Raw genomic sequence first — 25,972 nt, 5'->3', positions numbered from 1 at the left:
GTTACTTGTGACAACCAAAACATTTGTACGAAGGGATTTTCTGTTAGTTTAGAATCTATACTTACAACGCGACTATATTTTTATAAAATTCTTTACTAGCAAAAATCCTAACGTCACGACTCATTCTAGGTTTTTAATACCCATTACAATTACTGATGAATCTACTTGCATCAAGCATTGCAATTTAAATACTAAGCTGCTCATCCAAAGCAGCTTAATAATTTAGAATGAAGCTCCAATGCTCAATAAAATGTGCTTTGAAGCACTTGATCGAACGCTCTGAGATCTTATGTCAGTTACCGATCAACATAAGACACATCAACTATTTAGTGGTAAGATTGTGGTTCTAGGAGGTGGTTTCAGACAGATACTTTTGGTGATTCTGAAAGGGAGTAGACACAATATATTGTCATCAACTATTAACTCATCTCATCTGTGGTCGTTCTGTAAGGTTCTGAAGTTGCATCCGAACATGAAGCTTCTAATGTCTTCTTCAGATCAACATGATGGTGAAATGAAGAAATTTTCTAATTGGATACTTGATGTTAGAAATGGAAATATTGGTTCTACTATTAGTGATGAGTTAAAAGTTGAAATTTCAGATGATCTGCTGATTACAACTATTAATGATCCTCTCTCTTATTTGGTAGACTTTGCATATCCAAATTTGTTGCAAAATATATGTCATATTACAGGTATTTTTAGAGTAGGACAATCCTTGCACCCACACTTGAGAATGTCGAAAAGGTAAACAATTTCATCATGTCAATCTTCCCATGGATGAAAAATGAGTATCTAAGTTCTGACACAACATCTCAAGCTGATGAGAATGAAGATGTACAACAAGAGTGGTTCATACCAGAGTTCCTAAATGACATCAAATGTTTGAGACTATCCAACCACAAATTGACTTTAAAGCCAGGAGTTGCTGTAATGCTACTGCAAAACATAGACCAGACTTCAGGTTTATACAACAGAACAATGTTAAAAGTTAACGAACTTAACAACTACGTAATTGGAGCGACGGTAGTGACCGGTAGAAATATTGGTGACAAAGTGTAAATTCCAAGAATGAACTTGATTTCTTCAAATTCAGGATTTCCATTTAAGTTTCGATGGAGATAATTTCCATTAACAGTGTGTTTTACAATGACCATCAACAAGAGTCAAGGTCAATCATTATCACATATAGGGCTTTACTTGCCAAAAGCGATGTTCACCCATGGACAATTTTACGTTGCTTTATTAAGAGTTAAGAGTCATAGTGGCCTCAAAGTTCTAATTCTGGACGAAGACGGCAATCCAAAGTCATCAACACCAAATGTCGTGTTCAAAGAAGTTTTAATAATATTTAGGTAAGAAAAATAATATTTTCATTTTAATAACATGTTATGATTACACTTTTGGACAAATATTTACCGTAAATATAACTAATTTATCTATAATTCTACTTTCATATTTGAAATGAAATGTGTAACAGGGAACACAACATCATATGCCAATTACTTTTCTAATGAGGTTAGTAAAATATTAGGTTGTTGATAAATTTTTATTAACCTTTTGATACAAAGTTTAGTGTAAAACTGACGTGCTATTACTATAGTTATATGTGTTTTTATTCTTTCAGGTCTCTTTTCTTATGGTTTAAGAATATTATAGACTTTAAACTATTTCATTTGCATTTTTCTTTGAATAAAGATAAAACAACATATTCAATACGTTTATTATATAATGACAATGATAGTGTTATACTAAACTTGAAAAATTTATGATTATAAAATATTATTTTTTATTTAATATGTCAAATTAAAGTGTAAGTTTGTGCATTGCATGGGTTTAACACTAGTTTAAGATGGAAGAAAAAAAATGGACAACAACTTTAAACCGTCAGTAAAATTTAAAATTATATTATTTAATTTAACTGCAAATCTAATTTTTTTTACTTTCGACCGAATTCAAGTAAACAAAACACACTATGTGGCAATAATGTGCTTTTCGGATTTTTTTATTCTAAAATAATATAATATTTCTCAAAAATAATTAATTAAATTTTAATTTTTAGAATACATTTTTTCTGGCATTTTGGTTGAGTTTGCCACACTTTCGATGAATCTCACTAATTTTGTAAGGTTTGTTGCACCTTCGGCGAATTTCTATATTTTTATAGAGTTTGCCGCATTTTCTGGCGAACATACTAGACTAGGTGAGAAAAATAGTTAAAAAATTGAATATAGACAATATCATCGACGGCAATAACAACTATTATTATCGTCTCTAAGAGTACACAACAGGAATGATGTAGTAGGAATGGTGCTACCCAGTACCTTTTAATTTTGAAAAAACCTAGTTTAGTTTAACTATAGTTGCTATTGTCACCGGCAATGTTGAAGAAGTCATGCTTGTTGTTTATCCAATATTCAACTTTCTAACTTTCTTTCTCATTTAAATTAAACCAAACTAAGTTTTTTAAAAATTAAGAGTTCTGATCATGATATATATATTTTTAAATTAAAAGCATAAAAATTTGAGAAAACATAGAAATTTAAAGTTTGCCAGAGACATGACGAATTTTATAAATCTTATAAAGTTCACAGAAGTACTACAAACTTGCCCCCAAAAAAGTTAGATTCAAAAAATTAAAGTTTAAATAATTTTTTTAAGAAAATAAAGTTTTTTTTTTAATTTTAGAATAGAAAAAAATGATGTGCCTTTCTTTGGCTCAATTTTTTTGATATGGAGGATTTGTGTGTGTCTTATCTGGATATGGAGTCATGGGGGCGCAATACAAATATGTGGGGCAGCTTTTTTGTTAGTGTCAAGTCCAACAACTCAGACCGTGCGAGTTGTTTGAGTGTCATATTTTACATAGCAAATCGGTAGGTCCGATTTGAGGAGGAAGAGATGTTGGAACTCTGGAAGGTGTAAATCGTACCCTCCGAGTTGTTAGCAGGGTTAATTTTTTTTGTGTTGTGTTATGAAATCGGAGGGTCTGAGCTGAGTTTTTTATTATTTTTTTGAATTCACTAAAGGTAATCGCATGGTCCGATTTGGTAGGGACTTTAAATAAAAGTTGGTAAAAACTGGATCAGAACAACAACTCGCATATTCTTCTTCTCCTTCTTCAACGGCTCTTTCTTCTGGTTTTTAGTTCCTCTGTTCTTTACTTGTTTGGCATAATAGCTAGAAATCTAAAATCCAAGTTTATGAGCTTGTTAATATGATTGAGAGAAATGAGTGACAGAGTATTATTGAAGGTGTATTATTTTGGTCAGATTTTGTTACAAACATCTGAAGGAGTAACATTTGTTTGTGAAAATTCGTTAGATATTGTGATTCCTTTCACAATCTCATTTGAAGAGTTCAAAGGTGTGATCTGTGAAAAGATTCATTCTGAGAGGGCAAGAAGAATATCCTATATTCTATATAGATATCCTATACAAGTGTTTGGTGGATTCGTCCAGTTTCAAACCAAATATGTAATGGACGAAGCGAGCATGCAAGATATGTTTTCCATGTATATTGAAAATTAGAGTCAACTCTCGTTCATCGAGTTGTATGTTGAGTTTGAGCAATCTGAGGCCGACCAGAATATTCTACAGGAAGATTACAATAGTGACAGTGAAGAAGAGTTCGAAAGCAACTACGAATTTGTTGGTCCAGATGGAGATGATGTTTAAGGTGACAGAGCTATGGCTCTAGATGTGTCTGATGTGGCAACTGCACTGGCAAACGATGTGCCGTTTGAGGAACCATCATTCATGCGAGTTTTGGATTTAGAAGCCATGCATGTCCCCAAGTTTCTAGATTATATCAGTGCAGGTATGTAATTCTTCGTATTTATAAAAAAGATTGAAATTATTTATTAATTTATCTTGATAGTTGGACCAAGTAGCTAAGTGAGGTGTGAAAATATACTCGATCAGTATTTATTTTTGTTTACCTGTTTGTGTATTTAACTTTAAGATAGTAAATTTATTAGGGAGTTATTGAATTAGTTGAATATAAATTAGAATTTATTGCTTAATTAGTAAATTAGTTAAATATCCGTTAGTATTTATGAGTAAATTTAGTAAATTAAGTAAATATAAATTGGTATTTATTAATATTTATTAGTAAATTCGTAAATTATATTAATATAAATTAGTATTTATTAGTATAGAATGGTAAACTAGTAAATTAGTTAAATTAAAATTAGTATCTGTTAGCCGGTTAGTTGAATATAAATAAGTATTTGTTAGTAAATTAGTTAAATATAAATAGTTTGGAGGTTTTTTATCATAATTGATGCAGTAAAAGTTGTTTTACCTTTATTTTTGAATGTTTAAATATTTGTGTTTTTAAAATTGGTTGTATGGCTGTTCTGGTGACAGAAATTTCTTTTGTCGCAGATGGTGAATTTGCCGTTGGGGTGGAATTCAGTTCCAGGGAAGCTGTTATTAAAGCGATAAAAGAGTATACTATACGAAGAAGCGTAGACTACCGGGTGTATAAGTCTGAGCCGTTGACATTTTATGCGAAGTGTACATAGTATGGGTCAGTGTGTGATTGGCTTATCCGGGTTAGCATGATCAGCCGGAAGTACTGTTGGGTTATAAGGATGTATAATGGCAGTCACACATGTACCAGAGCCACAATATCTCAGGATCATTCGAAGCTGGATTCGACCACAATTGCAGAAGCAATTAGGCCGTTGGTTGAGGCTCCAGTTCCTCATTGTCATCATCCGCATCCTGACTATCCTCATCCATACCCTCATTACCCTCATCCATATCCTGATTACCCTCATCAATGTCTTGACCCACAAGATTCGACAAGTTCAAGCGGTCCCCATATTTTGACCGGTACCAGTACATGTAAGTTTTCAATGGATGCTGTGAAGGCATGGGAAGCTCAGAAAGAACGTAGTTATACCTGTTTGTCCAATGCATCATCCAACTTGAATGACTCGGTGTTGTGGCCCAGTTAAGATTCTTAGGACCAGTCAGGACTTCTCCATGGGCCTTGTCCAGACTTGACAAACCCCAATTTGAGGCTTTGTCTTGTATTGAATTTAGAGTATTTTGATAACCTTTTTGTCACATTTAGCCTATAAATTAGCATGGTTTTGTTATCTCTCCCGTATTTGTGCCTAAGTGTAAAAACATGCTTTTAAACCTTATTTTGATGAATTCTAAAATTCTCTTTGATTCCATAAGATGCCTTGATGTGTTTGCTAGTAATTCCAGGATTAAAATAGGCTAGACATGGATCAAAGGAAGCAAGGAAGGAAGCATACAAGTGGAGAGAAGCACTAAAAGCCAAAAGAGCTGATCCAGGCCATGTACGCGTACGCGCACTAGGCGCTCGCGCGCACATTGCGAAACAGGCCAAGGACGCGCACGCGTACCATGCGCGCACGCGCCGATGATGGCACATGACTTCATTTATGTAACACGTGCCTGGCGATTTTGGAAGGTTTTCAGCAACCAACTTTGGCGCCAAAATGCATATAAGAGCCAAGGAATGAAGAGGGAAACAAAAGGGGGTGAATGACTATTAGTTTTTTAGTTTTAGTTTTAGAACTAGTTTTTCTAGAGAGAGAATCTCTCACTTCTCTCTAGAATTAGGATTAGGATTAGGGTTAGTTCTTGGATTTAGATTTAGATTCATCTTCCTCTACCTCTATCTTCTCAATTCCTTGTAGTTGCATTGATTCTTCTTCTATTCTTTTGTCATAATCTCTTTTATGTTGTTCTTGTATTTTGTTATAGATCTAGTATTGTTCCTCTTTACTCTCTTCCAATTCAATAAAGGTAATTCATAATAAAAGTGTTTCTTTTGATTGTTGTTGTTAATTCCTTTCAATAAATGTTGTTAGATTCTATTCTTGTTGTCAAATTGCTTTGCTTTTATTTTGTGCCTTCCAAGTGTTTGATGAAATGCTTGGTTGGATTTTAGTGTAGGTTTTGTTCCTCTTGGCCTAGGTAGAGTAATTAGTGACTCTTGAGTTATCTACTTCCTTTGTTGATTGATAATTGGAGATTGCTAATTGATTTGAATGCCTCTAAAGCTAGTCTTTCCTTTAGAAGTTGATTAGGACTTGAAGAATCAAATTGATTCATCCACTTGACTTTCCTCCATGGTTAGAGGTCAACTAAGTGGGAGCAATATACAATTCTCGCCACAATTGAGAAGGATAACTAGGATAGGACTTCTAGTTCTCATATCTTGCCAAGAGTTTTATTAGTTGTTAGTTTATTTTCTTACCATTTACTATTCATGTTTCTCATCTAAAACCCCAAACATAACTCACAACCAATAACAAAACACTTTATTGTAAGTCCTAGGGAGAACGACCCGAGGTTTAAATACTTCGGTTTATAGATTTTAGGGTTTTGTACTTGTGACAAACAAATTTTTGTATGAAAGGATTATTGTTGGTTTAGAGACTATACTTTACAACGAGATTTTATTTGAGGAATTCTAAACCGTCAAAAATCCAATCATCAAAATGGCGCCGTTGCCGGGGACTGTTGCAATGGTGTTATGTTATTGGTTATTGTATATATGTGAATAGTGTGAATATGTTTGCTTTTTTTAGCTCTTGCTAGTTTTAGGATTTAATTTTCTTGTTTCTTATTTGATTTTGTTTTCATTTTCCTCTTGCTATCATGAATTCTCATCTTGGCTATGAGTTTGGTTATCAAAATGTTGTAGGAAATGAGGACTATAATGAAGATGTGTATCAAGAATGGGATAACCAAAGGTGGGAGGAGCCATATGCATATGATCAATCTTCATGGCAACAACCTCCACCAATGCATTATGAAGAAGAGCCATCCTATGATGCATATCAACTCAATGGCTATGGTGACTCACCTTGCGACTTTCAAGAACCGCCACCATATGCCTATGGATCACATCCTCAACATGAACCTCAACCATTCTCACAAGCCTCTCCATACCAAGCACCTTCCTATGATCCATATCCATCATATGACCAACCATCCATATCATATTTTTATGACCATTATAAGCAAGAACCTTTAGAACCACCACAACCCTATCAAGATTACTCCCAAGAACCACCTCAATACAAAGAAGAACCACCTTCCTATTATGAACCCTCTCTCCAAAATGATGAACCTTCTTACTCACCACAATCCCCAATAGACGATTCTCTCACTTTGTTACTTCAAGGACAAGAGGCCATGAAGCGGGATACGCTTGAGTTTGTGACCAACTTGACCAAGGTAGTGTCCACCTTAGCCTACCGATGTTTGGATACTCAAGGTACATCCATGATCCCATGCGAAAAGTCAAGAGAAGAACAACAAAGCATGAAGGAGAAATTGGAAAATCCGGTGGAGAAGGAGGAATCAAACTTTGTGTTGGAACAATTGGAGAAGCCTATGATTATTGAAGAAAAAGAAGAAGCGGTTGAAGATTTAGGAGATGTTGAAAGTCCATGGGAATGTAGCATCATGGAGAACTCTTCCAAGAAGCTTGATATTGATGTTGAAGAGGGTGCGCAACCTCCAAGGCATACCATCATTGAAGACTTAGAAGAGGCTTATCAAGAGATGGATTCAATCATGGATGAATTTCTCTCTACGATGGAATCCTCTCCAATTGGACATGGAGTTGAAATTATAAAAGAGTGTGCACAACCTCCCAAGGATAACGACAATGGCATGGTGTATATTGAAATTGAAGAATATGAAGGGGTTGATCAGGAGATGAATTCATTCATCGATGAATTCCTATCCAAAGTTGAATCACCTCCCATCAAACAATATGTCAACACCAAGCCATGTATCAAAAGGGAAAAGGTTGAAATTGAAGAAGCTTTTGAAGAGGTGGAAACAATCAAAGAGAAGCACAAGGAAGTGGACCTTGCATTGTCTAAGTGTGGGGAAGCCTCCCTTCCCAGGCTACCATCCAATACAACATTTAAGTGGGTAAAATCTCTATCTCTAAGCTTTAATTTCTCACTTGAATATGGTTTGATTGACAATGATGGTCAACTTAGAACTCTTTGTGGAATTAAAAGTAAAAAGGAGTTGTGTAGTGGTTGGAAAGTAGGTGTTAAGCTTATCAAGGTCAAGGCCTCAAGGTATAGGGATGATGTTGGGACAAGGATCACTTTGTATGGATCTAGAAGGAAACATTGGTGGAATAAAGAGAATTCTTTGTGTCAATCACATTTATGCTATCCAACCATCCGACAAAATCATGAAATTCAACTAACGGTTGGATGTGAAGATAAGATATGGGATCCCGGTTCGATATGTGAAGACCAAATATGGGGACTCGTATTTTGGGTAGAAATCTGCCCAAGCTTAATAAAAATGGTTGGAAATTCTGTCAACCAATTGAGGAGTATGGATCCTTGGAGATTCAAGGATGAATACAAACATAAGCCACCATGACAACAGGCCTCCCAAATGTCCAACTTAAGGACTTAAACTAAAAGTGCTAGGTGGGAGACACCCCACCATGGTAAACTCTTTCCAATCTTTTACATTTACTTAATAAGTGATTTGAGTTACCATTGTAGGTAAATGTTTCATACAAATTTGTTTGTACAATTTAATTGTTAGCTTAGTCATATACATGTTGTGTTTAGTAGTAGATGAATAATATCAAAATTGCATTTTTGTGAATTGCATGATGGTTGAGTGAATAAGAGTTGTGAACAATAAGGGGAGCACCTAGCAATTTGTTTCTGAAAAAAAAAAAAGGGGGGGTAGACGCGAGCGCACCATGTACGCGCACGCGTCCCCGTGAGGATGCACCACGAGCCACACTCCCGAGAGTTGGGCCATCCTTGGGCAAACCTTATGCCTTGAGCCCAACTCGATCCACGCGGACGCGCACAACGTGCGTGCGCGCCGTTTTTAAGAATATGGACGTTCACGCGGACGCACACATGCCGCGTCCGCGCCGATTCGCTGCTGCAATTGATTGAGCCAAACCCCAGAGAGTTGGGCCATTTCTGGGCTAGCCTTAAGCCCCAGGCTCAACTTAACCTGCGCGAGCGCGCACATCACGCTAACGCGCCACTTCACCATTCGTCAATACACGCGGACGTGCACCTGCCGCGTGCGCGTCCTTGTGTGCTGCCACCACTTTAGGCCACGGACCCGAGAGTTGGGCGTGCTTCAAGCCCATTCTAAGCCTCGGGCCCAATCTCATGTACGCGTGCGCGCACGGTACGCGCACGCGCCGGTACCACTTTTGCCATCCCACGCTAGAGCGCAATGCACGCTCACGCGTGGATCCCCATTCTTCTCAATGCGCGCGGACGCGTACGTGCCGCGCGCGCGCCGATCTGATTGCGTGACTTCCAGGCCATTCTCCAGAGAGCTAGGCCTGCGTTGGGCCACCTCTACGCCTCTAGCCCAACCCCATGCACGCGTGCGCGTACTTCTTATTCCGCTCATCCACGCGTAAGCGCAATTTATGCGCACGCGTAGGCCCCGAGTTTTCTTAATAGACGCGGACGCGCAGAGTGCGCGCGCGCGTCGATTCAAAATTTGGCATAACCCTAATGCGCGACGCATCCTGCGCAGTCGCGCAAACCACCAAACCTCCATCATCTTCTTTCTCCTCTCAACCTCCGACCACCGCGGCAACAGCAACCACCGCCGGCCACCCCCCCTTTCTTCTTCTCTTTCTCCCTTTCACTACCACTCACTCTCACCCTTCTCTCACTCCGCCGCCAACTCTCCTCCTCTCTCTTCTGCCGCCGACAGCATTCACCGCCGCCGTTCCACCATTACCGCCGGTGATTCTCTTCCTCCACCCATCCACCATTCTTTCTCTTTACGCCTCTCTCTCTCTGTCTCTCAACCCTGACAGCTGTCCGGCACAACCACTGCAGCAACCCACACTGCCGCTCCTTTTCTGCTACTCCTCGCCACCGTCCACGGCGGCGCAGTTCTTGGCCTTATTTCTCTCCCATTTTCCCCTCCGTTACTGATTCCCCTGCTCCCAGGTTCATGCTCCGTTTCTGTATTTTTTTCTGTTTTCTTTTATTGCTCATGTATATTAGTTAGTATATTGCATGTTAGTTAGGTCGAATTCAAATTTGGTATGCTAGGTTAGATAGAAATAATTGCGGTTAGGTAGCTAGGGCTGGATAGAGGACTCTAGGCCTGATAAGTGCTCCGTTCGTGCTTAAATTGCTGTGTGCTTATTTGGATGTTGTATGTTGATTTTGGACTGATTTTGTGCATCTCATGTTGCTTGAATGATATACCACTGTTGAGATTTTTGCTGCTTTACCTATTTGATGTTGTTTTCTATGCTTCTTGTGCTGATTTGCTATCCGGGAACGTCCTGTTTTAAGCCGGAATGCTGCCCGATTTTCGAGGAAATTGGTCTCATTTTGATCTTTATTTCAATCCTGGGCAACTTTCTTTCCCTTTTGACTTCCCCGGATTTGCACAACCAGTGTGAACATGAACCACAATCTTTTCTTTTTAATTGTACAAAAACGTCATCATCTTCCTAACCCACTTTTCTAAACTCACTAACTTCTTTAACCAATTACCTTCCACTCTTCTTTAACATTCTTTAACCATTCTTTTACATTTTGATGATATTATTGCCTTTTGAACAAGAATTGTTGCCCTGATAAGGATTATATCTTTTGGTTCATTTGTTCACTTATGGTTTACTTGATTCACTTTTGCATAATCATTGCAACATCATGGTTGTTTTTGTCAATTGTATCCTGCACATGCTTTCCTTGTTAAATGCTAAATGTTTTATATAGTCTATCTCAATTTTTCAGGATGTCTGACAAAGGAAAAGCTGTAGCCACCACCTCCAAAAAGAGAAAACACTCTACCCCTGCTATTCCTTCCATCTATAAGAATTATGCCAAGAACCCATTAAATGATGTGGACAAGGAGAATCAACAGTTACCTTCCACCAATCCGGACAAATTCCCTAATCTCTATTGTGAGCTCCGATTTTCTAAATATCGGACAACAAAGCTGAACATTGAGAAGAAGCTGCTTCTCCCTATTGATGTGAGACGGTCTATTTCCGGTCGGATCATTGATTTGGGTATTGACTTTGTCGACCAGGATTTGGGGGATATTAATGTGTCTTGGGTGAAGGAATTTTACTGCAACTTCTTCCGTCCGACATTGGATTCGGTTCAGGTGAGGGGTAGGGAGATTATGATCACTGAGACTGCCATTGAGGAGGCACTACAGTGCCGGCATGTCCCGGATGAGTTGTGTGCCCATCAGCAGGCTGAGTTAGCCATCCACAGCATGACCTTTGATTACGAGGCACTCAGGACTGTTATTGGGATACCAGATGCCACTTGGGTTATGGATGCCAACAACACCAAGCCGAAGGGGATGTTGTTTACTCACTTGACTAGGGAGGCCAAGACTTGGCAGATGATCTTTGCTTGCTATGTCCTTCCCACCACCCACTTCTCTGAGATTCCTATGGAGATGCTTCTACTGATTGGGTGTGTCATGGAGGGGAAGGAGGTCTCTTTCCCTAGGCTTATCAGGCAGTGCATGTGGCGGGCGCATATTCGTGGCCTACTTCCATTTCCTACATTGGTCACGAGTATGGCGGCCCTAGCTGAGGTCCCGTGGTTGGATGATGATGTGCAACCACCACCCCCTGATGCTGATGACAGGGAGGTTACTATTCCCTGGGGTGGTTGGGTGCACGAGAGGCCACCTGCGAGACGCCGCTCTCGGGCTAGAGCTGTCATTGGGACACCTTCACCATCGGCCCCTACAGCTGTCCCATCATCCTCTACAGCAGCTCCTTCATCATCTACTGGTCCTCCAGCAGCACCTGAGCCTACCTATCTCCTGGTTCAGCGTCTATTCCGGTTCTTGGAGCGAGAGCGACGCCATGTTCGACGCCGGTTAGATCGGATGGACCAGGCTCTGATTTCTTTGGGTGCTGAGCTACCTCAGCTTCCCGATTCTCCGGCCTCCGATGAGCAGGATCATCCGGAGGAGGATGAGGAGGCACCGGTTCAGCAGGATGCCCCGGACACTACAGTGCCACCAGAGACTCATGAGGAGCCGGTTCCACAGCCCGAGCCAGAGCCTATCGTTGTACCTCCCACTGATCCTCCGGTTTAGCATCGAGGACGATGCTTGGTTTTAAGTGTGGGAAGGGCACCGGTAGCACTATTTGGGAACCGGTGAACTACTTTTCAGCTTAGTTATTTTATTTTGCACATTTTGTATATATTTTGAGGCACTCCTAGTTTGCTTTGGATACTTTTATTGCTTGTTTTGGATTTTAGTTACTTTGATGCTTTTGGATATTTTTAGTTGGATTTTTCTTTATACATTTTGCTTATCTTTGTCTTTTTAGTTGTGGTTGTGATTAGAAATCATACTTGAAATGGCAAATATTTAGTCACCCTTTTTGCATAAGAAATTGGTTTTAAATGAAAATGGAAAGGGTGAACTAAGAAAAATTTTGAATCTTTCAATCACAACAATGCTTATTCAAACATTGAAAGTTTCCAAGAAGTTTAAATATAGGGCATTAACCCAATTGATTGAAAGAAAATTTTTGGTGAAACTTGCTTGAATTTCATACTTTGTGAAGCATGTATTGAATTGAGAACACAAGCTTGTGAGACTTGAGCCTATTGATGTGGTTACATTTTAGAACCACTTATTTTCCATTCTTGTGTGAATTTATTCTCTTTCTATGATTGTAATCCTTGATTTGCTTGATTCTATATATCCATTTATTTCTTGTATTTATGCATCTATATGATTGAGGCCATTACTTCATTAACCACTTACCCAAATTAGCCAACCTTTTATTCTCCATTGTTAGCCAATTTTGAGCCTATGTTCAACCAACTTATTCTCAATTTAGCACATTACAAACCTAAGGCGGAAAACCAATGAAAAGCCCTTGTTTGGATCTTTGATTAGCCTAGGCTAGTGAGAGTGTTTACTATTCAAAGTTGGTGAGGCTTGGGAACATTGGATGGGATAAAAGGGGTAGTACACTTTCATGTTTAGGAATTGGGTACATACTCATGTATTGATCAAATGAATAGACCTTATGCATTGATGCTCTTGTCTATAGTTTGACAAAAAAAAAAGAATTGTATATAGAAAAAGAAAGAAAATAGTAAAAAGGGGACAAAATGTCCCAAAGTGAAGTCAATAAAAAGGAATCAATGCATAGGTGTTATGAGTCAAATAAGGATGCATGAATATGTAAGAAAAAGTGAAGAATGGGTAGTTAGGATAGCTTGCATTTGTATAGGTCATTATATAGTTAGGTGGGAAAGTCTATGTTAATCAAAGATTCAATCCTAGTCCACTTAACCATAAATGATCCTACCTTAACCCTAGCCCCATTACAACCTAAATGAAAGACCTCATGATGAATGTATGCATGCATTGAATAAATGTTGATTGTTAGAAGAAAATCAAATTTTAGAAAGCTTGATTAGAAGAGAATTGAGTGAATCAACCCTTAAACACTTGAGTGAATAGAGCGGATACACATATCCGGTGAGGGTTCAAAAGTTCAATCACATGTGTTCACCCCTATTATCTATATTCTTGCAAGTTTAAATTCTTTTTGGTAATTCAATACAATTGTGGTTTGGAATTAATTCCTATTGCCTAGCCCTTGTGCTTACACATACTCTCTTGGCAAGTTGATGTGTTTGAATTAAGCATTTGCATTTATTTTAGGTAGTTGCATTTAGATAGGATTCATATAGTTTAGTTGCATTCAATAAATGTCATAACCTTTAGTTCCTTCTTATTTTAGCATGAGGACATGCTAAGGCTTAAGTGTGGGGAGGTTGACAAACCCCAATTTGAGGCTTTGTCTTGTATTGAATTTAGAGTATTTTGATAACCTTTTTGTCACATTTAGCCTATAAATTAGCATGGTTTTGTTATCTCTCCCGTATTTGTGCCTAAGTGTAAAAACATGCTTTTAAACCTTATTTTGATGAATTCTAAAATTCTCTTTGATTCCATAAGATGCCTTGATGTGTTTGCTAGTAATTCCAGGATTAAAATAGGCTAGACATGGATCAAAGGAAGCAAGGAAGGAAGCATACAAGTGGAGAGAAGCACTAAAAGCCAAAAGAGCTGATCCAGGCCATGTACGCGTACGCGCACTAGGCGCTCGCGCGCACATTGCGAAACAGGCCAAGGACGCGCACGCGTACCATGCGCGCACGCGCCGATGATGGCACATGACTTCATTTATGTAACACGTGCCTGGCGATTTTGGAAGGTTTTCAGCAACCAACTTTGGCGCCAAAATGCATATAAGAGCCAAGGAATGAAGAGGGAAACAAAAGGGGGTGAATGACTATTAGTTTTTTAGTTTTAGTTTTAGAACTAGTTTTTCTAGAGAGAGAATCTCTCACTTCTCTCTAGAATTAGGATTAGGATTAGGGTTAGTTCTTGGATTTAGATTTAGATTCATCTTCCTCTACCTCTATCTTCTCAATTCCTTGTAGTTGCATTGATTCTTCTTCTATTCTTTTGTCATAATCTCTTTTATGTTGTTCTTGTATTTTGTTATAGATCTAGTATTGTTCCTCTTTACTCTCTTCCAATTCAATAAAGGTAATTCATAATAAAAGTGTTTCTTTTGATTGTTGTTGTTAATTCCTTTCAATAAATGTTGTTAGATTCTATTCTTGTTGTCAAATTGCTTTGCTTTTATTTTGTGCCTTCCAAGTGTTTGATGAAATGCTTGGTTGGATTTTAGTGTAGGTTTTGTTCCTCTTGGCCTAGGTAGAGTAATTAGTGACTCTTGAGTTATCTACTTCCTTTGTTGATTGATAATTGGAGATTGCTAATTGATTTGAATGCCTTTAAAGCTAGTCTTTCCTTTAGAAGTTGATTAGGACTTGAAGAATCAAATTGATTCATCCACTTGACTTTCCTCCATGGTTAGAGGTCAACTAAGTGGGAGCAATATACAATTCTCGCCACAATTGAGAAGGATAACTAGGATAGGACTTCTAGTTCTCATATCTTGCCAAGAGTTTTATTAGTTGTTAGTTTATTTTCTTACCATTTACTATTCATGTTTCTCATCTAAAACCCCAAACATAACTCACAACCAATAACAAAACACTTTATTGTAAGTCCTAGGGAGAACGACCCGAGGTTTAAATACTTCGGTTTATAGATTTTAGGGGTTTGTACTTGTGACAAACAAATTTTTGTATGAAAGGATTATTGTTGGTTTAGAGACTATACTTTACAACGAGATTTTATTTGAGGAATTCTAAACCGTCAAAAATCCAAATCATCAAGACTCCACTCCTGATGAGGTACATCCTGAATGAAACCGAACTGTCGCCTATACCTATCGGTAGCATGTTGATGAGCGGATAATTTATACGCTTTTTGGCATTGTTTTTAGGTAGTTTTTAATAGGATGTAGCTACTTTTAGGGATGTTTTTATTAGTTTTTATGCAAAATTCGCATTTCTAGATTTTACTATGAGTTTGAGAGTTTTTCTGTGATTTTGAGATATTTTCTGGCTGAAATTGAGGGACCTGAGCAAAAATCTGATTCAGGCTGAAAAAGGACTGCTGATGCTGTTGGATTCTGACCTCCCTACACGCGAAATAAATTTTCTGGAGCTATAGAACTTCAAATGGTGCGCTCTCAACTGCGTTGGAAAGTAGACATCCAAGGCTTTCCAACAATATATAATGGTCCATACTTTGTTCGAGCTTAGATGACGCAAACTGGCGTTCAATTCCAGTCCCATGCTGCATTCTGGAGTAAAACGCTAGAAACACGTCACAAATCAGAGTTAAACGCCAAAAACATGTTACAACTTGGTGTTTAACTCCAAAAGAAGCCTCTGCATGTGAAAAGCTCAAGCTCAGCCCAAGCACAGACCAAAGTGGGCCCCGGAAGTGGATTTCTGCGCTTAGACTTATTTCTGTAAATCCTAGTAGCTAGTCTAGTATAAATAGAACTTCTTACTATTGTATTAGACATCTTGGTATCTATCTTCGGACGTTTAGTTCTTAGACTTTGGGGACTGGCCATTCGGCCATGCCTGGACCTTGATCACTTATGTATTTTCAACGGTGGAGTTTCTACACATCATAGATTAAGGTGTGGAGCTCTGCTGTACCTCGAGTATTAATGTAATTACTACTATTTTCTATTCAATTCAGCTTATTCTTATTCTAAGATATTCACTACACTTCAACATTATGAATGTGATGATCCGTGACACTCATCATCATTCTCACCTATAAACGCGTGACTGACAACTACTTCCGTTCTACCTTAGATCGAGCGTGTATCTTTTGGATTCCTTAATCAGAATCTTCGTGGTATAAGCTAGAATCCATTGGCAGCATTCTTGAGAATCCAGAAAATCTAAACCTTGTCTGTGGTATTCCGAGTAGGATTCAAGGATTGAATGACTGTGACGAACTTCAAACTCACGAGTGTTGGACGTAGTGACAGACGCAAAAGAATCACTGGATTCTATTCCGACATGATCGAGAACCGACAGATGATTAGCCGTGCTGTTACAGAGCATTTGGACCATTTTCACTGAGAGGATGGGAAGTAGCCATTGACAACGATGATGCCCTACATACAGCTTACCATGGAAAGGAGTATGAAGGATTGGATGAATGCAGTAGGAAAGCAGAGATTCAACAGGAACAAAGCATCTCCATACACTTATCTAAAATTCCCACCAATAATTTACATAAGTATCTCTATCTTTATTTTATGCTTTATTTATCTTTATATTCGAAAACTATTATAACCATTTGAATCCGCCTAACTAAGATTTACAAGATGACCATAGCTTGCTTCATACCAACAATCTCCGTGGGATCGACCCTTACTCACGTAAGGTATTACTTGGACGACCCAGTGCACTTGCTGATTAGTTGTGCGAAGTTGTGACAAAGTGTGATTCACGTTTGAGAGCTTCAATAGAAGGAGGATGCTTGGTGATTATACTATACCTACTTCCAATTTTTATGGTAGAAGCATCTCAATCCCTGCCATTGGAGCAAACAATTTTGAGCTGAAACCTCAACTAGTTATTCTAATGCAACAGAACTGCAAGTTTCATGGACTTCCATCAGAAGATTCCTATCAGTTTTTAACTGAGTTCTTGCAGATCTGTGAGACTGTTAAGACTAATGGAGTAGATCCTGAAGTCTATAGGTTCATGCTTTTCCCCTTTGCTGTAAGAGACAGAGTTAGAACATGGTTGAACTCACAACCTAAAGATAGCCTGGACTCTTGGGATAAGCTGGTCACGGCCTTCTTGGCCAAGTTCTTCGCTCCTCAAAAATTGAGCAAGCTTAGAGTGTATGTTCATACCTTCAAGCAAAAAAGATGGTGAATCCCTCTATGAAGCTTGGGAAAGATATAAGCAGATGACCAAAAAGTGTCCTTCTGACATGCTTTAAGAGTGGACCATTTTGGATATATTCTATTATGGTCTATCTGAGTTCTCTAAGATGTCACTGGACCATTCTACAGGTGAAATTCACCTAAAGAAAACACCTGCAGAAGCTCAAGAACTCATTGACATGGTTGCAAATAACCAATTCATGTACACCTCTGAGAAGAATCCTGTGAGTAATAGGACGCCTCAGAGGAAGAGAGTTCTTGAAATTGATGCTCTGAATGCCATATTGGCTCAGAACAAAATGTTGACTCAGCAAGTCAACATGATTTCTCAGAGTCTGAATGGATGGCAAAATGCATCCAACAGTACTAAAGAGGCAACTTTTGAAGAAGAAGCTTATGATCCTGAGAACCTTGCAATGGCAGAGGTGAATTACATGGGTGAACCCTATGGGAACACCTATAATTTCTCATGGAGAAATCATCCAAATTTCTCATGGAAGAATCAACAAAAGCCTCAACAAGGCTTTAATAATGGTGGAAGAAACAGGCTTAGCAATAGCAAGCCTTTTCCATCATCTTCTCAGCAACAGACAGAGAATTCTGAGCAGGAGCCCTCTAGCTTAGCAAATATAGTCTCTGATCTATCTAAGGCCACTTTAAGTTTCATGAATGAAACAAGGTCCTCCATTAGAAATTTGGAGGCATAAGTGGGTCAACTGAGTAAGAAAATCATTGAAACTCCTCCTAGTACTCTCCCATGCAATACAGAAGAGAATTCAAAAAGAGAGTGCAAGGCCATTGATATAATCAAAATGGCCAAATACACAAAGGAGGAGAAGGATGTGAATCCCAGTGAGGAAGACCTCCTGAGACGTCCTCTGAACAAAAAGGAGTTCCAAACTGAGGAACCTAAGGAATCTGAGCCTCACCTAGAAACCATAGAGATTCTATTGAACCTCCTTTTGCCATTCATGAGCTCTGAGAACTATTCTTCCTCTGAAGAGGATGAAGATGTAACTGAAGAGCAAGTTGCTCAATATCTAGGAGCCATCATGAAGCTGAATGCCAAGTTGTTTGGTAATGAGACTTGGAAAGGTAAACCTCCCTTGCTCATTAGTGAACTAGATACATGGGTTCAGCAAACTCTACCTCAAAAGAAACAAGATCCTGGTAAATTCTTAATATCATGTACCATAGGCACCATGACCTTTGAGAAGGCTCTATGTGACCTGGGGTCAGGTATAAATCTTATGACACTCTCTGTACTGGAGAAGTTGGGGATCTTTGAGGTACAAGCTGCAAGAATCTCATAAGAGATGGCAGACAAGTCAATAAAACAAGCTTATGAATTGGTAGAGGATGTGTTGGTAAAGGTTAAAGGCCTTTACATCCCTACTGATTTCATAATCTTAGACACTGGGAAGGATGAGGATGAATGCATCATCCTTGGAAGACCCTTCCTAGCCACAGCAGGAGCTGTGATTGATGTTGACAGAGGAGAGTTAGTCCTTCAATTGAATGGGGTCTATCTTGTGTTTAAAGCTCAAGGATCTTCCTCTGCAACTATGGAGAGGAAGCATGAAAAGCTTCTCTCAATACAGAGTCAAACAAAGCCCCCACAATCAAACTCTAAGTTTGGTGTTGGGAGGTCCCAACAATGCTCTGATGATCTGTGAAGCTCCATGAGAGCTCACTGTCAAGCTATTGACATTAAAGAAGCGCTTATTGGGAGGCAACCCAATTTTTATTTATATATATATTTCTATTATTCTTCTATGTTTTATTAGGTTTATGATCATGTGGAGTCACAAAATAATTACAAAAATTAAAAATAGAATAAAAAACAGCAGAAGAAACAGCACACCCTGGAAGAAGAGCTTACTGGCGTTTAAACGCCAGTAAGGAGCATCTGGCTGGCGTTCAACTCCAGAACAGAGCATGAAGCTGGCGTTGAACGCCAGAAATAAGCAGCAGTCTAGCGTTTAAATGACAGGATTACACCCTGAGGAGAGTTGGCGTTAATCGCTAGAAACAAGCATGGAAGTGACGTTCAATGCCAGAAACATGCTGCAGATTGGCATTGAACGCCCAAAACAAGCATGGAGGTGGCGTTTAACGCCAGAAACATGCTGCAATCTGGTGTTAAACGCTAGGATTGCATACAAAGGGCATTTTACACGCCTAAAGGGTATAGGGATTAGAAATCCTTGACACCTCAGGATCTGTGGACCCCACAGGATCCCCACCTACCTTCTCCCTCTCTCTCACACCTTTTCATAACACTCTTCCCCAAACATCATTCACCAATCACCTCAATCACTCTTCCCCATCACCTCTTCACCACTCACATCCATCCACTCTTTCTTATAAACCCCACCTACCTTCAAATTTAAAATCTCTTTCCCACCCTAAATGACCGAACCCTAACCCCTCTCCCTCCACTATATAAACCCCCCATCCTTCTTCATTTTCACACAACACCACCCTCTCTTCTCCCCCTTGGCCGAAACCAACACTTCTCTCCCTCTCCGCGATATCTTCTTCTTTTTCTTCTTCTATTCTTTCTTCTTTTGCTCGAGGACGAGCAACATTCTAAGTCTGGTGTGGTAAAAGCATAGCTTTTTTTGTTTTCCCATAACCATTGATGGCACCTAAGACCGGAGAAACCTCTAGAAAGAGGAAAGGGAAGACAATTGCTTCCACTTCTGAGTCATGGGAGATGGAGAGATTCATCTCAAAAGCTCATCAAGACCACTTCTATGAAGTTGTGGCCAAGAAGAAGGTGATCCCCGAGGTCCCTTTCATGCTCAAGAAAAATGAGTATCCGGAGATCCGACATAAAATCCAAAGAAGAGGTTGGGAAGTTCTTACCAACCCCATTCAACAAGACAGAATCTTAATTGTTCAAGAGTTTTATGCCAATGCATGGATCACTAGGAACCATGATCAAAGTATGAATCTGAATCCAAAGAATTATCTTATAATGGTTCGGGGGAAATGCTTAGATTTCAGTCCAAAAAATGTAAGGTTGGCATTCAACTTGCCAATGATGCAAGAAAACGCACGCCCCTACACTAGAAGGGTCAACTTTGATCAAAGGTTGGACCAAGTCCTCATGAACATATGTATGGAAGGAGCTCAATGGAAAAGAGACTCAAAAGGCAAGCCAGTTCAATTGAGAAGAATAGACCTTAAGCCTGTGGCTAGAGGATGGTTGGAGTTCATCCAACGCTCCATCATCCCCACTAGCAACCGATCCGAAGTAACTGTGGATTGGGCCATCATGATCCATAGCATCATGATTTGAGAGGAAGTAAAAGTTCATGAAGTCATCTCTCTAGAACTCTACAAAGTAGCCGAAAAGCCCTCCACCTTGGCAAGGCTAGCTTTTCCTAATCTCATTTGCCATCTATGCTACTTAGCTAGAGTTGTCATAGAAGGAGACATCCTCATTGTAGAAGACAAGCCCATCACTAAGAAAAGGATGGAGCAAATAAGAGAGCCCATTCATGGATCTCAAGAGACGCATGAGGAAGCTCATAATCAAGAAATCCCTGAGATGCCTCAAGGGATGCACTTTCCTCCAAACAACTATTGGGAACAACTCAACACTTCTCTAGAAGGATTGAGTCATGACATGAACCAATTAACGGTGGAATACCAAGAGCACTCCATCATTCTCAATGAGATTAGAAAAGATCAAAGAGCTATGAGAGAGGAGCAACAAAGGCAAGGAAGAGACATAGAGGAGCTCAAGAACACCATTGGTCCTTCAAGGAGAAGGTGCCACCATCACTAAGGTGGACTCATTCCTTAACTTCCTTGTTCTTATCTCTCTGTTTTTCGGTTTATGAGCTTCATGTTTGTCTATGTTTGTGTCTTTATTACATGATCATTAGTGTCTAGTGTCTATGTCTTAAGGCTATGAATAATTCCATGAATCCTTCACCTTTCTTAAATGAAAAATGTTTTTAATTCAAAATAACAAGAAGTACATGAGTTTTGAATTCATCCTTGAAATTAGTTTAATTATATTGATGTGGTGACAATACTTTTTGCTTTCTGAATGAATGCTTGAACAGTGCATATTTTTTATCTTGTTGTTTATGAATGTTAAAATTGTTGGCTCTTGAAAGAATGATGAACAAGAAAAATATTATTGATAATCTAAAAAATCATAAAATTGATTCTTGAAGCAAGAAAAAGCAGTGAATAACAAAAGCTTGCAAAAAAAAAGTGGCGAAAAAAATATATATATAAAAAAGAAAAAGCAAGCAGAAAAAGCCAATAGCCCTTAAAACCAAAAGGCAAGGGTAAAAAGGATCCAAGACTTTGAGCATCAGTGGATAGAAGGGCCCAAGGAAATAAAATCCAGACCTAAGCAGCTAAATCAAGCTGTCCCGAACCATGTGCTTGTGGCATGCAGGTCCAAGTGAAAAGCTTGAGACTGAGTGGTTAAAGTCGTGATCCAAAGCAAAAAGAGTGTGCTTAAGAGCTCTGGATACCTCTAACTGAGGACTTTAGCAAAGCTGAGTCACAATCTAAAAATTTTCACCCAGTCATGTGTCTGTGGCATTTATGTATCCGGTGGTAATACTGGAAAACAAAGTGCTAAGGGCCACGGCCAAGACTCATAAAAGTAGCTGTGTTCAAGAATCAACATACTTAACTAGGAGAATTAATAACACTATCTGAACTCTGAGTTCCTATAGATGCCAATCATTCTAAACTTCAGAGGATAAAGTGAGATGCCAAACCTGTTCAGAAGCAAAAAGCTACAAGTCCCGCTCATCTGATTAGAACTAATATTCATTGATGTTTTGGGATTTATAGTATATTCTCTTTTTTTTATCCTATTTGATTTTCAGTTGCTTGGGGACAAGCAACCATTTAAGTTTGGTGTTGTGATGAGCGGATAATTTATACGCTTTTTGGCATTATTTTTAGGTAGTTTTTAGTAGGATCTAGCTACTTTTAGGGATGTTTTTATTAGTTTTTATGCAAAATTTACATTTCTGGACTTTGCTATGAGTTTGTGTATTTTTCTGTGATTTCAGGTATTTTCTGGCTGAAATTGAGGGACCTGAGCAAAAATCTGATTCAGGCTGAAAAAGGACTGCTGATGCTGTTGGATTCTGACCTTCCTGCACTCAAAATGGATTTTTTGGAGCTACAGAACACCAAATGGCGCGCCTTCAACTGCGTTGGAAAGTAGACATCCAGGGCTTTCCAGCAATATATAATGGTCCATACTTTGTTCGAGTTTAGATGATGCAAATTGGCGTTCAACACCAGTTCCATGCTGCATTCTGGAGTAAAACGCCAGAAACACGTCACAAACTAGAGTTAAACGCCAAAAACACGTCACAACTTGGCGTTTAACTCGAAGAGAAGCCTCTGCATGTGTAAAGCTCAAGCTCAGCCCAAGCACACACCAAAGTGGGCCCCGGAAGTGGATTTCTACATCAATTACTTATCTCTGTAACCCTAGTAGCTAGTTTAGTATAAATAGAACTTTTTACTATTGTACTGGGGGGTCTTTTTCCCTATCTTGGTATCTATCTTCGGACATTTAGTTCTTAGACTTTGGGGGCTGGCCATTCGGCCATGCCTGGACCTTGATCACTTATGTATTTTCAATGGTGGAGTTTCTACACACCATAGATTAAGGTGTGGAGCTCTGCTGTACCTCGAGTATTAATGCAATTACTACTATTTTCTATTCAATTCAACTTAATTCTTATTCTAAGATATTCACTGCACTTCAACATGATGAATGTGATGATCCGTGACACTCATCATCATTCTCACCTATGAACGCGTGACTGACAACCACTTCCGTTCTACCTTAGATCGAGCGTGTATCTCTTGGATTCCTTAATCAGAATCTTTGTGGTATAAGCTAGAATCCATTGGCAGCATTCTTGAGAATCCGGAAAGTCTAAACCTTGTCTGTGGTATTTCGAGTAGGATTCAAGGATTGAATGACTGTGACGAGCTTCAAACTCGAGTAGTGACAGACGCAAAAGAATCACTGGATTCTATTCCAACATGATCGAGAACCGACAGATGATTAGCCGTGCTGTGACAAAGCATTTGGACCATTTTCACTGAGAGGATGGGAAGTAGCCATTCACAACGGTGACGCCCTACATACAACTTGCAATGGAAAGGAGTATGAAGGATTGGATGAAGGCAGTAGGAAAGCAGAGATTCAACAGGAACAAAGCATCTCCATACACTTATCTGAAATTCCCACCAATGATTTACATAAGTATCTCTATCTTTATTTTATGCTTTATTTATCTTAATTTTTGAAAACCATCTATTTCCTTACAGTTATAACGAGATGCCCTGCATAACGCCCTGTAGAGGTGTGCTAGGCATGCCGATCCCCAACTATACTGTCCAATACTGGCAAAATCACGAAGCAAGGGTAGAAACTTCCAGTGCACACCTGCCCCAGATTTATCCCCAAACAAGATCGTCCCAATCAGCAACATAATGTGGCACTTCACATACCTCTGTATACTTATTCCATCATTCAACTGCATGTTTTCTTTTAGATCCCGCAGCCAAGTCAGTTTTATGCAGCATCCTCTACACTCCGACTTACGCAGTGCAACTCCAAATTGATGCAAACACTCCGCCTCCAACGCTGAGAAACTACTCGTTGTCATCCCAGTAACTGGAAGACCATCCGTCGGAAGACCAAGAATTAGAGCCACATCTTCAAGAGTTATATCACATTCACCAATTGGAAGGTGAAACGTATGTGTATCAGGGGGCCAGCGTTCGATTAGAGCATTCACGAGTGCTTTCTGATTTTGTACGACACCAATCTGAGATGCATGATAAAATCCAGTAACTCGTAAATGCTCCTCCACACGATCGTTGTACCGATCCGGCGAAACTGAATGGTCACAAGTCAACATTCTTAATTTCTACAAAAAACATAACAAATTATTAGTCAACTCATTAACTATTACTAACTTACTTACTACTAGAAGACAAGAATTTTTTAACTACAGCCACTCATTAACAAAATCTACACAACTAATTCAACAACAAATATTACTTAAGTAAAATTAGAGATGCTGTTTGTTTTATTTATTTGCAATATGGAAAAATTTTTTCTAATACATAACATTATTATTATTTGTAATATTAATTATCTATTAACTATTAGTTAAGTAAAATTAAACACATATTTCTAAATTTTAAAAGATATTAATAATTATTATCATTTTCTTCTTAAATTTATTTTCTAATAACAATAATAATTAACTTCCTAATAATGATAATTATAATTAACAAAAATAAAGTAACACACTTTTAAAAATTAATACTAACCATTCAGTTTTTATTCCTATGTCCAACTACTTATAGCCACAATAATATTTAATATCCTAACAATTATAAATAATTAAAAATTTATAAAATATTTCAAAAAAAAAAGATGTTGTATCCAAAAATTAATAACAATTCGGTTTACATTTTATAATTTATTTTTTAAATATTTTAATATTTCACTTCTTCCAAAATTCTAATAATTATAATAAGAAATATTAAACAAATTAAAAAAAACTATTGCGTTTCTTTCTTTTAAACTGCAACAACTATGTATATAGCATGTTAACACACTAACAATAATAATAATAATTAACACACTAACAATAATAATTTTTATACAAAAATAGTGAAAAAATTAAAAAAAAAATTAAAATTAGTCCTAACCATTCTATATATATTTTTAAGTTCAGATCTTAACAATAATAACAACAACTAAATTTCTAATAATAATAACTATAATTATAAAAATTAAAAAAATTTTAAACAAACTTACATAATCAAAATGATTAAGATAGTGCATAATATGAAACTCAGAGCGATCAACATCTTTAATTTTATTTTATTTTTTTGGAATTTTGCTATTTTTTTCACTATGCAAACCTATCAGCAGCAGAGAAAGGAAGAACAACGATGGAGTTTTGAAGTTGAAAGTGAAGGTTCAAAGTAATAACTTGAATGGTGGATGAGAGTCCTTATTGTATCCAATGAATTGGTCTGTGGAGTACCGTTTGAAGAGCTATATTTACGTACCACGTGTTCATTATGCAACAAAATAGACCATCCATTTTTGTAACAAGAACTCAGACTCTCTGTATTGCACATACTGTGTCACACGGTCCGATTTACAATACATCTGACATCACATCCATGTTCAGTCCCCTTTCCATAACCCGGTGCAACACAACAACCCAATGATCCATATAGAAATTAAAAAGTGCCTTTCTTTCTATAGATGGAAAATAATTACACTTCCAAAAGGATGGAGCAACCAGAATGTATCAAAACAACAACTTAATACAGTACATATAGCTGGATAAACATAAATAAGGTATCACAACACAGTCCAAGGCATAATTCAGCATCATCATCTCGCTTTTCTAGGCCTCCAAACCCTCTGTTGTATTTCTGCCATTCAGTTCTGATATATAAACTCAGGTGAGAAAGGACAGTCTTGCCACTATCCCTATAACTTCGAACGAGTACTCCAACTCAAGTTTTAATTTGTTTG

The 25,972-nt window shown here is 38.3% G+C and overlaps 1 protein-coding gene across 1 annotated transcript; it reads right to left on the bottom strand.

Moving 5' to 3' along the window:
- Window positions 1–23,693: 23,693 nt before the first annotated feature.
- Window positions 23,694–25,529, bottom strand: LOC130934276 (serine/threonine-protein phosphatase 7 long form homolog). Its single transcript, XM_057863863.1, has 2 exons — window positions 25,470–25,529; window positions 23,694–24,335 (listed from the first exon to the last, which is right to left on the bottom strand). The coding sequence occupies exons 1-2, from the start codon at window positions 25,527–25,529 to the stop codon at window positions 23,694–23,696; spliced, it is 702 nt and encodes a 233-aa protein (XP_057719846.1).
- Window positions 25,530–25,972: the final 443 nt, after the last annotated feature.

This window comes from Arachis stenosperma, chromosome 6, assembly GCF_014773155.1.
Source record: "Arachis stenosperma cultivar V10309 chromosome 6, arast.V10309.gnm1.PFL2, whole genome shotgun sequence".
Taxonomy (NCBI): Eukaryota; Viridiplantae; Streptophyta; class Magnoliopsida; order Fabales; family Fabaceae; genus Arachis; species Arachis stenosperma.
Note: the sequence above shows the minus strand (reverse complement) of the source record. Positions and strands in the feature narration are given on the sequence as shown.

Excerpts from the sequence above, each read along its gene's own strand:
- LOC130934276 (XM_057863863.1), bottom strand. The coding sequence starts at position 25,529 with ATGGATGGTCTATTTTGTTGCATAATGAACACGTGGTACGTAAATATA. Across the intron at positions 24,336-25,469 it reads TAAATATAGCTCTTCAAACG|AAATTAAGAATGTTGACTTG; the intron begins GTACTCCACAGA and ends TGTTTTTTGTAG.